Source organism: Ascaphus truei, chromosome 1 (assembly GCF_040206685.1).
Source record: "Ascaphus truei isolate aAscTru1 chromosome 1, aAscTru1.hap1, whole genome shotgun sequence".
Lineage (NCBI taxonomy): Eukaryota > Metazoa > Chordata > Amphibia > Anura > Ascaphidae > Ascaphus > Ascaphus truei.
This window is the reverse complement of record NC_134483.1, coordinates 380,756,037-380,770,677: the sequence shown is the minus strand read 5'-3', so window position 1 is coordinate 380,770,677 and position 14,641 is coordinate 380,756,037. Positions and strand designations below refer to the sequence as shown.

Sequence of the window (14,641 nt, the reverse complement as noted above, 5' to 3'; positions counted from 1 at the left end):
GAGGTAATACCGGTATGCACATACTGTACATGTCCAGTATTACCTCTCATTTTTTACAGGACAGAGTGCCCAAATACAGGACAGTCTGGTTCAATACTGGACCCCTGGCAACCCTAACATATCACATATACACTCCATTGTGCTTTTAGTTTTGAAATAATTCAGGCTTTACGTCTTGTTGACGTTTAATATTATGTCTTCTTTCAGTAAAATCATAGTGGTATTTTGCAGCATTGCGAAAAACTAAGTCAATAACTAAAAAACGTGTTTAATGTCATTTATCAGACTCCAGTGCTATAGAAGGATTTTTCCTTCTTTATGGCACAAGAATATCAACTCCACCAAATCCAAAATATAGTCCCAATTAAAGAGAAAAAAAATATTTACAAAACAAATGCTGCTGACGTTTGTACTTACTGTAATCTGTCTAAGTGTTTCCAAAGCGCTGGAATGTTAAGGAGGAACCAACTATTAGGAAGGAGTCTGTATACTCAGATTAGAATTGTTTGGACTTCGATTTACATACCAAATTGATTTTGTCACTGCAAACTTGTTTATAAAGATTCTTCCATATGTCAATTACTACTTACAGTAAGAGTGCTTATAGTACAGGGGTGGACAACTCCAGCCCTCAAAGGCCACAAAAAGGTCAGGTTTTCAGGATATCCCTGCTTCAGCAGAGGTGGCTCAATCAGTGGCCCATTCAAAGACTGAGCCACTGATTGAGCCACCTGTGCTGAAGTGGGGATATCTTGAAAACCTGACCTGTTGGTGGCCCTTGATCACTGGAGTTGCCCACCCCTGTAATAGACCAAAGGTTATAAGTGTTTTGCCTTTTGTAATTCTGCAACATAAAATGTTAAGCATAGCAAATGCATATATTTGATAACGAATTCATACCACAAAAGAGGAATATTCTAGAATCTACATGTTGGTCGACTAAAAATCTGTTACGCATCAACAGTACATAACTTCTGATGCTTCAATTCGGTCCACCCATCTTAACCATTCCCAAGCACAAAAAAGTCCATTTATAATCTCAGTTCACCTGGCTAGATTTCTTGGATCACCTACATTTGCACATGTAATGACTTTGGAGTATGTATGTACAGTATGTATTTACAGTATATATTTATTTATCTAGTGCCATCCAGGTAATACATAGCATTTTACAATGCACGTGACATAATATTATAACACAATGGGAATAAGCGCTTTAGACAAAAAACAATTGGAAAAGGAGTCCCTATCCAGATGAGCTTACAATGTAAGTGGTAAATGGGGAAAACTTACAGAGAAGAAAGGAGGATGTTCTGGTAAGTGCTTCTGCAAGAGACCAAGGTCAGTGCATATGAGATGTATAGTATCAGCAAGCAGAGCTACCCATATGCTTCGTTAAAGATGTATGTTTTAATACAAGTCCTAGATGTGGCGAGAGAAGGTGCCAGTTGGATATTGAGGGGAAGGTTATTCCAGAGGTGTGGGGTAGAGAGTGAGAAGGGTTTAAAGTGGGAGAGGGGTTTAGATTCAAAAGGGGTAGAGAGAAGACATCCTTGAGCCTCTGCTCAAGGGCAGAGTCGGGCAAGAGTCGGGCAGGTGTGTAGTGAAAAATTATGTCTGAGATGTAAGGAGGGCAGAAGAATGTATAGCCATAAAAGAGAGGAGGAGAATTTTATAAGTAATTCAGGATTTAATATGAAGCCAGGAGGGATTTCAGGAGGAGAGATGCGAGACAGATTTAGGAGAGAGTAAAGTGATTCTACCAACAGCAATGAGGATAGACTATAGGGGAAACAGGTGAGAGGCCGGAAGGCCGGACAGCAGAAGGTTACAATAGTCGAGATGGGAGAGAATGAGTTTTAGGAGTAGAGCGACAGAGGAAAGGGCATATCTTTGCAATGTTATGGAGGAAAAAATTACAGGTTTTAGCTACATTGTGAATATGAGAGGAGAATGTGAAGGAGGAATCAAATGTAACACCTAGGCAGCGTGCTTGTGATACTGGATGTATGATAGTACTGCCAAGAGTAATGTAGAAAGGGGCAATAGGCCGTGTCTTGGGAGGAAGTATGAGGAGCTCCGTTTTTGACATGTTAAGTTTGAGTCAGCGGAGGGCCATACGGGATGATATAACGGAAGACATTCAGTGACTTTGGTCTCTACAGCAGGTGTAAGGTCAGGGGTGATATTTGAACGAATGAGATGAGATAAGGTCACTTAGAGAGTGTGTGTAAAGAGATGTGAAGAGGTCGCAGAACTTCTTCTCTTTTCTCCAGTTTGTCCCAGTGCTCTAGTTTCCTGCATTTACATACCTTCAATTACACGTTCTTACCATATATCATATCATCATATGCTGCATTTGTTTGAAAGTGAAAATTGTTATCACCTTTATTAATCTAGTAGATCTGTAAACTTTTTTGTTATCCTGAGAAGACAGTTTTTATTAAGATGTCCTTTATTGTACAGTAAAAGCTTGACACTACAGCTCATTAAATGGCGTGAGCCAGAATCAAAGGGTTGAGATATAACGGCTCCCTCACCTTTTTCAAACCTAATGTACAAGGACTTAAATAAGGTAAGGAAAGGTAAATTGTGTGTGGTGTGAAAATGTAACAAATTCATCATGGAAAAGTGAAAACAGGGTGCAGTGTGCCCTTTTCCTGCAAACCTACACAGCAAAAAAATATTTTAAAAAAATGGTAGGAAGTAATTACCATATACAGTTGTGTGAAAAAGAAAGTACACCCTCTTTGAAGTCTATGGTTTTACATATCAGGACATAATAACAATCATCTGTTCCTTAGCAGGTCTTAAAATTAGGTAAATACAAACTCAGATGAACAACAACACATGACATATGACACCGTGTCATGATTTATTTAACAAAAATAAAGCCAAAATGGAGAAGCCATGTGTGAAAAACTAAGTACACCTTATGATTCAATAGCTTGTAGAACCACCTTTAGCAGCAATAACTTGAAGTAATCGTTTTCATTATATGACTTTATCAGTCTCTCACATCATTGTGGAGGAATTTTGGCCTACTCTTCTTTACAACACTGCTTCAGTTAATTGAGGTTTGCAGGCATTTGTTTATGCACAGCTCTCTTAAGTTACCGCCAAAGCATTTCAATCGGGTTGAAGTCTGGACTTTGACTGGGTCATTGCAACACCTTGATTCTTTTCTTTGTCCTGTTGCATGACCCAATTTCGGCCAAGCTTTAGCTGTCGGACAGATGGCCTCACATTTGATTCTAGAATACTTTGGTATACAGAAGAGTTAATGGTCAACTCAATGACCTGCAGCCTACTCTAAATGAGCGTCGTGGACCGGAAGTGACGCGACGGGAGCGAGTCCCAAGCGAAGGAGGGGGTGAGAACCCAACAAGCTTCACTCATTTTTACATGCTTGTATTTTTTTATTCATATTGTAAGTGCTATTCCACCAGTAATTAGATAAAGTTGTTTCTTTATATACATTGGTGTGCACTATTATTGATTTCTTCCCACATTGCACTACCCCTGTATACCCTGAGGGATATCCCTACTTTGGAGGAAGATACATCCATTGAGAGAATACATCATTGCCACAGTGTTTGGAAAGGCTTTTATTGATTGGGAAGAATGTGAGTGTAACATCTAAAGACCCCTTCAGCTCAATTACCATATTGGTTTTGACGTTATTACACTATATATTTAATATTTTCTTTTTCACATATTATCCACGTGTTTGCGCTCCCCTACTGTCCATCCACATTGTTTCAAGAGGGAACACCGAGGACTGTTCCAGGAAAAGGGTTTTTGAGCTGCATTATTATATATTCACTATTTATCACGTGTGTCACTTTTTGATATTATTATAATTAGTATCACCGTTTAATATTTTTTTTATTTTTGACACGTGGTTGTGCAGAGGTATGCAATGGAGACTGTTTTTAAGGTGAAATTAAAATAAGGCTTTGTTGCCTGTTCCTTTAAACAATACAGCAAGCAAAAATATACATAAAACAATAAATCCCTATCCCTGTGTAAGAGCTAACTTACTTCCCCAGTCCCTCTCTGCAAGGCTTGGGGGGAAAGCCACTTACCCACTTATCACCCCAAAGTCTCAGCGGTACCTTAACGCATGTGGCCCTTCAGGTCAGTGGTCTCCGGGTAGTTGTCTGCTTGAGGGTCCTGGCATAAAGGTCTGGTTCCCTTTAATCTTGCTTCCAGAACACAGCCCTCCATTTCCTTATGTCAGTTCCAATGTGAGCTAACGGATCTCTTTCCTGTTTTTCTTAGACCAGGCTTTTTCTAAATGTCCAAATCAGCCATGGGTGGAGTCTGTTGATTGCCAGCTTCTCTCCAACAGTGATAATTCCCTGTTACTATACCATTTTATAGTACTTTCTCAATTCAATGCAAATAGATACTATACACTTTCAATTGCTTTTCCAGAGTTATAAACTCTTAATTTAAAGATATTAGGTAGAAAATACATAAACTAAGCTTTTAAAGCAAATGGCTTCTTCCTGTTCATTCTAACTAGCTTCAAATACATTGCATATATTATACTGTAAGAATGAATTGTAAGTGATGTTGTTTTAGATATTCTTTGAAGGTGAAGAAGGTCAAGTAATCTAGGTATATCCTATTCAGCAAAGATAATCTCAACATATGTTTAAAGAGATCCAAAAGCTGTGCAAAAATAATAGCACTTCTGGATGCTTCATTAAAGTCACATACTATCTTGCAAATATATTTCTACTAATATAGTTTCAAGGATCTGTAAATGATTAGTTCACTTTGTCCATCGTCTCACCTCAAAGCAGAATGTATATCAAGTATATTGCTCATAATAGATTAAATATCAATGAGGTAAGAACGTTCAATGTTTTTCTTGGGTTTATGTTTTTCATTCTTGCAACATAAAATGATTATTGATCTTGTACTCTAATTGAAACAAGACGCAGTTATAATGACTAGGCGACAATCGTATATAACAAATATGGGAAGAATAAAGCTAACAGATAAATCTTGAAAACATTAAAATAATCCATTATTGAAATCGATTAAGAAACAGTTTAGTTTTATCAACCTATATATTTTTCAGCACTGTTACCTATATGCATACAATAATTCACAAACTCTCTAATCTTTGTTTCCTGTTTTTCTTGAAGACAGTGCAAATTTCTTATTGCAATTAAAAAAAAGGAGGCCATGCTTCAAACCAGTCTAAAAAAACACAGGCTTCCTTAACCCGCCAATTAATGTCAGATAATATTTCTCTTGGAAATGTCCAACATTGGCATTTTAGGAGAATGCTCATAATGTATCTGCCTGTTTTTGCATTCTGTGAGTTTTATGGGCTTTATACAATATGCTGTCAAGAAGTTGGAAAAGATGTCAGTCCTATTCATTTGAATGGAACTGAACACTTCTACAATACTGGTTAGCCGCTTTCCTGTATATTTATTAGGGATCTCACTAAGTCACTCCTTACTTATACAGTCAGATGGGAACAGAAGTGTTTCTATAAATTTGGAGGAGTAGAGAAAAAGAGATGAACTTAGGAACATAGAATGAAAGCATGAGTTTACTTTTAATTTATATAATCACTCCACAGGACCTCACTAAAGTTCTAGGCTGTTAGTGTATATAGCAGTCATTGTCTACCGGAATTCCATGGAACCCTTGCCCTCCTCAGGGGTTCTGTGGCACCACCCCACATAGCAGTGACCTGGCGGCTCCCAAGCTCAGCAGAAGCCGCCTGGGCACTGCGATCCTTCCTCTCTCTTCTGTCGGTGCTGGAAGTCATGTTCCACTTTCGTCTGACAGGAGGAGGGAGCTGTGGACCTGCATGCAGCCCAAATGTGTATGTGTGTGTACGGGGGGTGGGATGGGAGAGTGTGAGAGTGTAAGGGGAGAAGGGAGAGAGGGAGTGTAAGGGGTAGAAGGGTAGAGGGCGTAAGAGAGAGAGAGTGAAGGAGAGAGCATAAGGGGGAGAGAGTGTAAGGGGGAGGGATAGAGCTTAAAACTTAAAGGGGAAGAGGTAGTGTTAGGGGGGGATCAGAGAGAGAGAGGGGGGAGTGTGAGAATGAAGAGAAAGATATGGGAGGGGGCAATAGATGGACAGAGGGAATTTCACAATCGCATTCTAGGATTCCTTAAGCAAAAAAATGCTGAAAACCACTAGTACATACTGTAATGTACAATGCAATCATTATTTCTACCATTGAAGTTTGACTATTTATATACCAAATTTGTATTCCATGTAAGGGAGATGCCGCACTGCAAACGATTTCATAACATATCCAAACTTTATAACTGTTGCTCTTACACAAATAAAAAGGAAAATGAACATAAGTTATTGCATTTCAGTGACTGTCCAACTCATTTTGCTTGCTTGCTCTGATTTTACCTCCAGTGCTATATATTGTATGACACACTTGCAGTAGTACTGTCAAACATGGAGCTTTCAATAAATTCAAGCTGTATTGTTTTTCAAATGTGATTGAGATTCCATATGACAATAAGGTACTAAATTCTGAAATGTATGTTCAGCAAATGAAAGTGTCCCTTGTGAGCACATTCACATGTCACGGACAGGTCTGCAACCCTGTGTTTCCACTGGGAAATTACGTAGAAACGAGCACACAGTATGTATGTGAAAACTGACGTGTAAAAGCTGTTTTCTGGCTTTCATGAAGTGTAACCTTAATTCTTACTTACAAACAAAACAAACAATATTTTATGATAGTGGTTGAAGTTGAAGGATTCCAAAAACAAGTGCAATTTCATATACTTAAAACAAAAAAGCTAATTATTTGATAATGGTCAAAATGACCTTCTTATAATTTGACATTTTTCAGATTTACCCAGGGAATGGAAAACCGCCAAACTGCATTTCCCATTCTTTTGATTTAAGCAAGTGTGCACATCACTGCCAACACAGACATGTCCATATTAAAATTCCTTTCAGTTTTAATGCGGCGCCTGTTGCAACTTTAATGCACCTGTTGAAAGAACTGAATGCCCCTATATTACTGTATGTTCTGATCAGGGTGTAACATTTGTGTTGAAGAAAGCACTGCTCTCTTTTAATAAACCAATATATAAAAAAATATCTTAACCGTGTTATCTATACCGTGTTTGCCGAGCTTAATAATCAAAAACGAATAGATGATACCATTCTGTGGCTAACAAAATGCTTTTTACCAGGTGTAACACCGCCAGAAGAAGAGATCAGTGTATCTCGAAAGCTCACACAAATAAAAGCATTTCATTAGCCACAAAACGGTATTGTCTATTTGTTATATATATATACAGTATATATATATTCATATCTCCAGGACATTTCTTAAAACCCACCTCTTTTAACAAAGCATATGGGTAGCTCTGCTGACTAATACTATACATCTCATATGCACCGACCTTGACCCCTTGCAGATGCACATAACACCTTCCTACTCTCCCTTTAAGTCCTCCCCACTTACCACTTAGATTGTAAGCTCTTTGGGGCAGGGACTCCCTTTCCTATTATTACTTTCATGTCAGAAGCGCTTATTCCCACTATGTGTCATATTATTATGCCCCGCTTATTACTGCTGTGAAGCGCTATGAACCTGGATGGCTCTATATACGTTAAGATATACATACAGTACTGTACATGAAATTGAATAACGATCTAATGTATTGTATGTGTATGGAATAAAAACTTACTGTTTTGCTGATATGAGTTGAGCTGGTATTCATGCAATGCAGTCCTTCACTGTTACAGCAGCCCCCACATCTGTAGACGGATACACAGGGGGGTTTAAAGAAGGTGTTTGTTGCTGCTCCAAACTCTTTTCCCACATCTACACACACCTCACGTGGCATGCACTGAGTTTTCCTCCACTCATTATCAATACCTGCCGAGTTATAGGGAAGTTCACAAGTTATAATGCAGCCACAAAAACATACAAATCAGCGGGGCATTGAATGCCTTTTAAAACATTTAACGCTAATTATTGGGAGGGGAGTTCTTGTCCTTTTAGAAAAATGTGCTGTAGCATACATTTGCATTAATTTAATTCAGTATTTTCACACAAGTGAGTCCTTTCCTCAGCTATAATAAAATGTTTGATTAACTTGTTTCATTTGATATACATTTAATAATGTTGTACAGCTTAGATATCTAAAAAGAAACAATTGAGGGAGATTGGCATTGGTTTATACAGAGCTTGCACCTAGTTTGGTCCAATCTTAACACCTCCACTACCAGAGGGGGCAGCAATGCATTGGTTTCATCTTCCTGGCAGCAAAGGGGTAAGATATTGACTATATGTGTTAACTGTTGATCCAAAATAGGTCAAAAACTTTACTGCACTTTAATAATGAAGTCAAAGCTCAATCCACATTCATTATTTATATCTTACAGATATGGGAAGACATGGCCACACATCCTGTCTACAGTATGTAAAACACTGTACATGCGAATCACTAAAATCATGCATTAAGGGTTATATTTACTAAGAGGTTCTCCTCCATAACAGAATGACATGCCTGAAGACACCTTATTGCCAATTCACAGCCTAGGGGTCATATTTACTAACATGCGTGGGAAAGGTGCCTTATGGAGTAGCTAGCACTGTTTAATAAAGGTGGGCCATAAAGGTATGTGAAAAATAAATCGCTTTTGAGACCTTTTGAGATCCGTTCTATGTTGTTCTAGTCAATACACACTGAGGGATATACAATGTATTTAACACATATAGCATGCCAGTTTTCCTTATAGGCGCAAAACATAGGTTATTAACAAAGTGGTAGCACAGAAAATAAATCTGTGTATGACCCTTAAAATACAGGTGTCAAAAACACACGAGGGATTATGCTGCAAGCTTTTTCTCTCAATTGACCCATTTTAGATTGCTGAAGTGGTGGTCACTTTCCCTTTGCTTGAAGTCATTGCCATTGTGCCCATGCAGTATTGTGCCATGTTCCTGCACTTACTTTTCAAGATATCAGAATTGTAATGCGCAGCTGCAAACTTAACACTATCATCTCTCCTAGCATCAAAGCTGGATTGTCCTCCTTGCCTTAACTGACACTTGAACATTTTCCAGTATTCAGGATAAAGCACTGTCATAAGTTCATCCACACTGGACACTGACCGCAGCTGCTCTTCCAGCTCCTTGCTTGGTTGATCCTTTTAATGAAATAGAAAAGATCAGTTACTGTACATTTTCTACCACGGCAAACTACCCACAATACTATATATTTTAAGGATACATATTTCAAAAAAAATTTGACTAACGCGCTACTCACCAAGAAACTCAATACTTTAGCGCGTGACATAGGTTTCATACAAAATAAATATATTTTTTAAGATCTGATTCAAAAATACCTACAATAGCAGTAATTAAGTTGCAAATATCATTTTCAAAAATTGTCTCTAGTAAAAAGCCCGAACCATTGAGAAAATGGATTAAAATAGACCTATTTTTGTTCTATTCTATAGATGTAGGAATTATTTCAGCACTTTAGCAAACCTGTGTGCCTCTTCACATGCATGATGGTATCAGAAGGTATGTACTGTAGTATTACTTTTATTTACAATCATACAATTCCACTTTCTTTTAAAGAAACAGGGATTTTTTTAGAAAGTTTTCTGCATTCCTCCATTCCAAAACACTACTACATTAACTTAATCTAAAGAGCTATGTTCCATTTTTTAACACACAGGGGTCTCTTCTAAATCAGGCACTGGGCATTTTTAAGACACTTTGACCACTGATTTAAAGAATAATGTAAATTGTGACACCTTTCTAACTTTGCAAAATTGGCAGTAATGCTTCTCAAGTACAGTAGGTATTAAATAACATAAAAATGTCTCAATTAGTCATTACACTGCATACTGAATACCTGATTATATATGTAGCCATGGCTGGTTCTGGCTTCATGTCTGCCCTCCCTCACATGTAAGTCCTGGTAGGTGCATGCAGTGTCAGGCCCATCCTGGGTTTACCCCTCCCCCATGTAGCTTCCTTGAGTGGCAGGAGATGAGGTGGGACATGGTATGTGTGTTGCCCAACCGTGTGTGCATGCCTTGTGCCCTCCCCTTCTGCACTAAGGAAGAGACAGCCCTACATTAGTTAGTCCTGAGTACTCTAGCTATGGCGTGAGTACTATGTGTGTGTCTCGCCCTCTGGGGTGGGACTATATTATCAGTTTCACTATGGGACTGTGAATAAGGCTTATAGCAAGATCTGACACAGGGACCATCCAGAGGCCTGGGACCTGAGAGAGAGAAAGCGGTAATCGCTGTATGATCATGATGTATGCAGTGGATGCTACATAAAGAGCTCCTGTTTCAATATACTCCTGCCTTGAGTCTGCAGTCAATCAGGGGGAGTATGGACTGGTTCTACCGTAGGGGGTTCCTTCAGCAATCCTGGAGCCTGCGGTGGATGGAGGCGCTAAGACTGAACCACGCATTTACCACAAAAGTCTGTCCTGTTTCCTAAATGCCATCGGCGGAGCCTCAGCTCTCCTGCAAACCAACAGGTACAGCGCACCACAACACACTAGGTAGCAGGCAGATCTCCCAGAGGGTGGTGGAAGCAGCGCTACATACTGTATATATACACACAAATTCATAAATATATATATATATATTTATTAGGAAGCCCATTAGCATTCTCTATTCACAGAATGGTAGAAAAAAAAATAGCAACATTTTTTTTTCAAGAGAAATAAATTGAAAATGCAATGCTTTTGCTTTAGTGAATACTGTGCTATTAGCATGTTTGTTCCCATGGTTTAATGCCATGTTTAAACTGCTAAAGCCACAATACATAGAGTAGATAAGGGGTGCTTAAACTTTCCCCCCTGCGCCCCCCCTTCCCTGCTCGGCTCCAGCGTCAAATGACACCACGGGGTCATGTGACGTTACATAACCTCGCAGCATCATTTGACGTCGGGTTACCATGATGATGCGTTGCTGGAAGCCAAGGTAAGTTAGTTACAGAGGCCTTGTGCGGTCCCCTGACATTTAATTTAAATGCCTTGGGGGAGAGCCTGGGACCACTGTAACTACCATGCCTCCCACCCCCCCTCAACCCCCAGTTTGCACACCCCTAGAGTATAGAATTGTCTCTTAGAAATCTTTGTCACATATTTCTCCACATGAGGTTCCAGATTTAAACTATGGACCACAGTGTTGGCAACTCTAACTAACTACATACAGTATGTTGGAAAAATGCTATTTAAAGCTGTATATCAAAATAAAAAAAAATGTTAAATTGGCAAGCTTTCAAACTATGCCAAAAAATGTGTTTAGCATACAACAGTGGCCACAAAGGATACAATTCTTACTATTCTTAAACACTGTAAAATTAGCATGGTTGTTTGTGCATTCCATATGTAATTTCTCAGCAGATGAAGCTGTCTGCCTAACGCCAGTGGTTTGATTTTGAAAAATGAGGCTGCACGGAAAAATAACATCCTGATGTTGATACAGTTTATTGCAATAGCTGTGGCTTCACTTTTCTTCATCTAGCTCCTCAACAAGTATTAAAGGTCAAAATGCTTATTTTCCTCGCAGATGTTCCAGCATCTAATTGATGGTGCAACACAATGATAGAAAGTTAAGTGCTATAATGCCATCATAGAGAAATAAGCTATGAAACATTCATTAAATGCTATTTAAAACACCACAAAGTTATTACTAATATTTATTATTGTCCCTAATTGCAAACATTATATCACCATGACTGATATCATAAACATGTCTATTTCCATGAAGAAAGTCTATTCTGCTGACTTCAAGCTGTTAATTTGAAATGATAAATATTTTCTTCCATGATGAAAAATATTTGTATTCAATGACTAAAGTATACTCTGACTGACTGCAAAAAGCCTTTATTATAGTGCTGTGATTATTGCTGCTCCTTTAACCATTAGGGTGTCGTGATCATGTTCCCTGAATGTCACAAGGTTCGGCATTCTAAAGGATCTTATGATGTTCAGAGAACTTTGTGTGAATCTTTTTTTTCCTAGGGGGAGGTCACTTCAACGCTCCTTTGAAGTGGTGAACGTGATCAAATCGGTAGTGGAAGAGGCTCCGCCTCACCATGTCCATGTGATCACTACCCCAAGCGATCCTGTGATTGCGATTCTGGAAGTGCGGTGGCACTCTGGTGCTGTGACTTAGAGTAGGTTGGCAGTAACTCAATTTTACAATCACATAAAAATAGGTTTGCAAGTCCGTGTGACATTACCTGTATGATAAATCACTACTTATATCATGTTTTCCTGGGTTTCACTTATATTGTCGTATTTCCCCATAACATCTGTGATGTGAGAAGTTTGCAAAGAAAGATGAAAGTAAAATAACTTTTTTTCAAAAGCGGTTATAAAAGTGGTAAGTTTTAGCACACCTTTGTGTCCGGTCAAATTCATGGGAGTAATGACATGCTAAAGCTTACCACCCTTTTGTGGATCTGGACACAAAAAGGATTGATCTCAAGCTAGCACCAAAATACTGTCCTGTCATACGTTTCTTTTACTGCCTTAAAGATTTTTTTTAAATAGCTAGCAATGATTCTTACATTTCTATAGGTTTCTGCCATTTTAGGTTAAACAGATTTTTTGATGTATAAAAATAGACACAGAAATGTATGTCCCAATATAATACTGCTAGTTACTTCTACTCAGTCTAATCCCCATGACAAAAAGGATACACTAACACATTCGTATCAGTTCCACAGCAATGTTTGTGTGGCTTGATACATAGACCCTAATAAAGAAATTAATGTTTACGTTAGGAACACATTGTAAAATGTTTAAATATAGATAAATACTGCTTCCAAACCCAATTTCCTCTATTGTTTTCATTTTGACTAAGACATACAAATACAGTGACCGATACACCAAGAGATCAGATGGGTCTTAATGTAGAAATCCCACCCAAAATGCATTTAGATATAATTTTATATTTCAATACCGCTGCTGTTCAATAAATATAAGCATTATTTTTCCATTTGCAATATAAATACTAATGACAAAGGAATTATTGACAGAAAGGGTTTGCTGGGCCCTCCTACTTTCTGTAGAGAGCTTCAGGGGAGATGAAGGCTGCACCAGGTCTGGCTAGATGCTCATTAATAAGGCTTTCAATGCAGTACTGTATGCAAGACGTGACATCTATTCTAACTTTAGGGAGTTAGGTATCAAAGTCTCCCAGAAAATAAATATTATTAAATCTACTGTAACGTAAGATTTCAGCATGAGAATCGTCATTAACAATCTGGATCTTCCCACCCCACTACTGCAGCTACCCCCCCCCCACCCCACTACTGCAGCTACCCCCCCCCACCCCACTACTGCAGCTACCCCCCCCCCCACCCCACTACTGCAGCTACCCCCCCCCCCCCCCACTACTGCAGCTACCCCCCTCCCCCACCCCACTACTGCAGCTACCCCCCCCACCCCCCCCACCCCACTACTGCAGCTACCCCCCCCCACCCCACTACTGCAGCTACCCCCCCCCCCCACCCCACTACTGCAGCTACCCCCCCCACCCCACTACTGCAGCTACCCCCCCCTACTGCGGATGCCCCCCCACACTTGCGGATGCCCCCCCGCACTTGCGGATGCCCCCCCGCACTTGCGGATGCCCTTCCAGACCTGCGGCTGCTCTCCCGGACCTGCGGCTGCCCTCCTGGTCGCGAGCGGGTTCGTCGCTGACTTTTGGAGGGCAGCCATATTGCCTCTATCCCTCCCTGTGCTCCGCGGGAGCGGCTCCGGTTTTCGCGGGCTTTGCCGCTGACGTCACTGCCAGGCGACGAGCCAGGGGCCGCTCTCTCGCGAGAGGACGGCGCGGCCCCACGTGACTGCGCACATTGCAGGGAGACTCTGCCCGAGATGCAGAGGGGGACGGTCTGCGATAGCGCAGGGGCCGGGGACACGGGGGGGGGGAATGGAGAGAGGTGGGGGCTGAGATCGGGGGACGAGAGGAGGATGAAAGGGGAGGGGGAGGGTGAGGATGAAAGGGGAGGGGGAGGATGAAAGGGGAGGGGGAGGATGAAAGGGGAGGGGGAGGATGAGGATGAAAGGGGGGGATGAGGATGAAAGGGGGGGGGATGAAGATGAAGGGGGGGGGATGAAGATGAAGGGGGGGGGATAAAGATGAAGGGGGGGGATGAAGGGGGGGGGGGGACGAGGATGAAAGGGGGGGAGGATGAGGATGAAAGGGGGGGATGAGGATGAAAGGGGGGGGGATGAAGATGAAAGGGGGGGATGAAGATGAAAGGGGGGGGTGAGGATGAAGGGGGGGGAGGATGAGGATGAAAGGAGGGGGAGGAATAAGATGAAAATGGGGGAGGATGGGGGGGGGATAACGAAAGAGGGTAAAGAAAGATTCAATTCACTTGTCACCATCTGACGCGGAGCCCTTCCCAATAAAGTTTCAATGAGGCTCTGTATGTTATGTTATATGTATGTTAGATGGTATAGAATATCTGTTGCATCTGTTGTATATGTTGTAGGTTATATATGTTATTTATGGTTCATATGTTATATAGGGTTAATGGGTTAAATATGTTAAATATGTTCATTAAATCATTAAATAATTGGGTTCATTCAAATGCTGGGTATATACATGTATATATATGGA

General features: G+C 40.4%; 1 protein-coding gene across 4 annotated transcripts in view; it reads right to left on the bottom strand.

Annotated features, from left to right (window-relative positions):
* Positions 1-14,641, bottom strand: part of VEGFC (vascular endothelial growth factor C) — a 153,667-nt gene that overhangs the window by 25,106 nt on the left and 113,920 nt on the right. For all 4 annotated transcript variants that reach the window (XM_075610955.1, XM_075610966.1, XM_075610977.1 and 1 more), the window contains 2 exons: positions 8,977-9,172; positions 7,705-7,895 (listed from right to left, as the gene is read on the bottom strand). In XM_075610955.1, the coding sequence (XP_075467070.1) occupies positions 7,705-7,895; positions 8,977-9,172 (387 nt within the window). The remainder of the gene's footprint in view (positions 1-7,704; positions 7,896-8,976; positions 9,173-14,641) is intronic.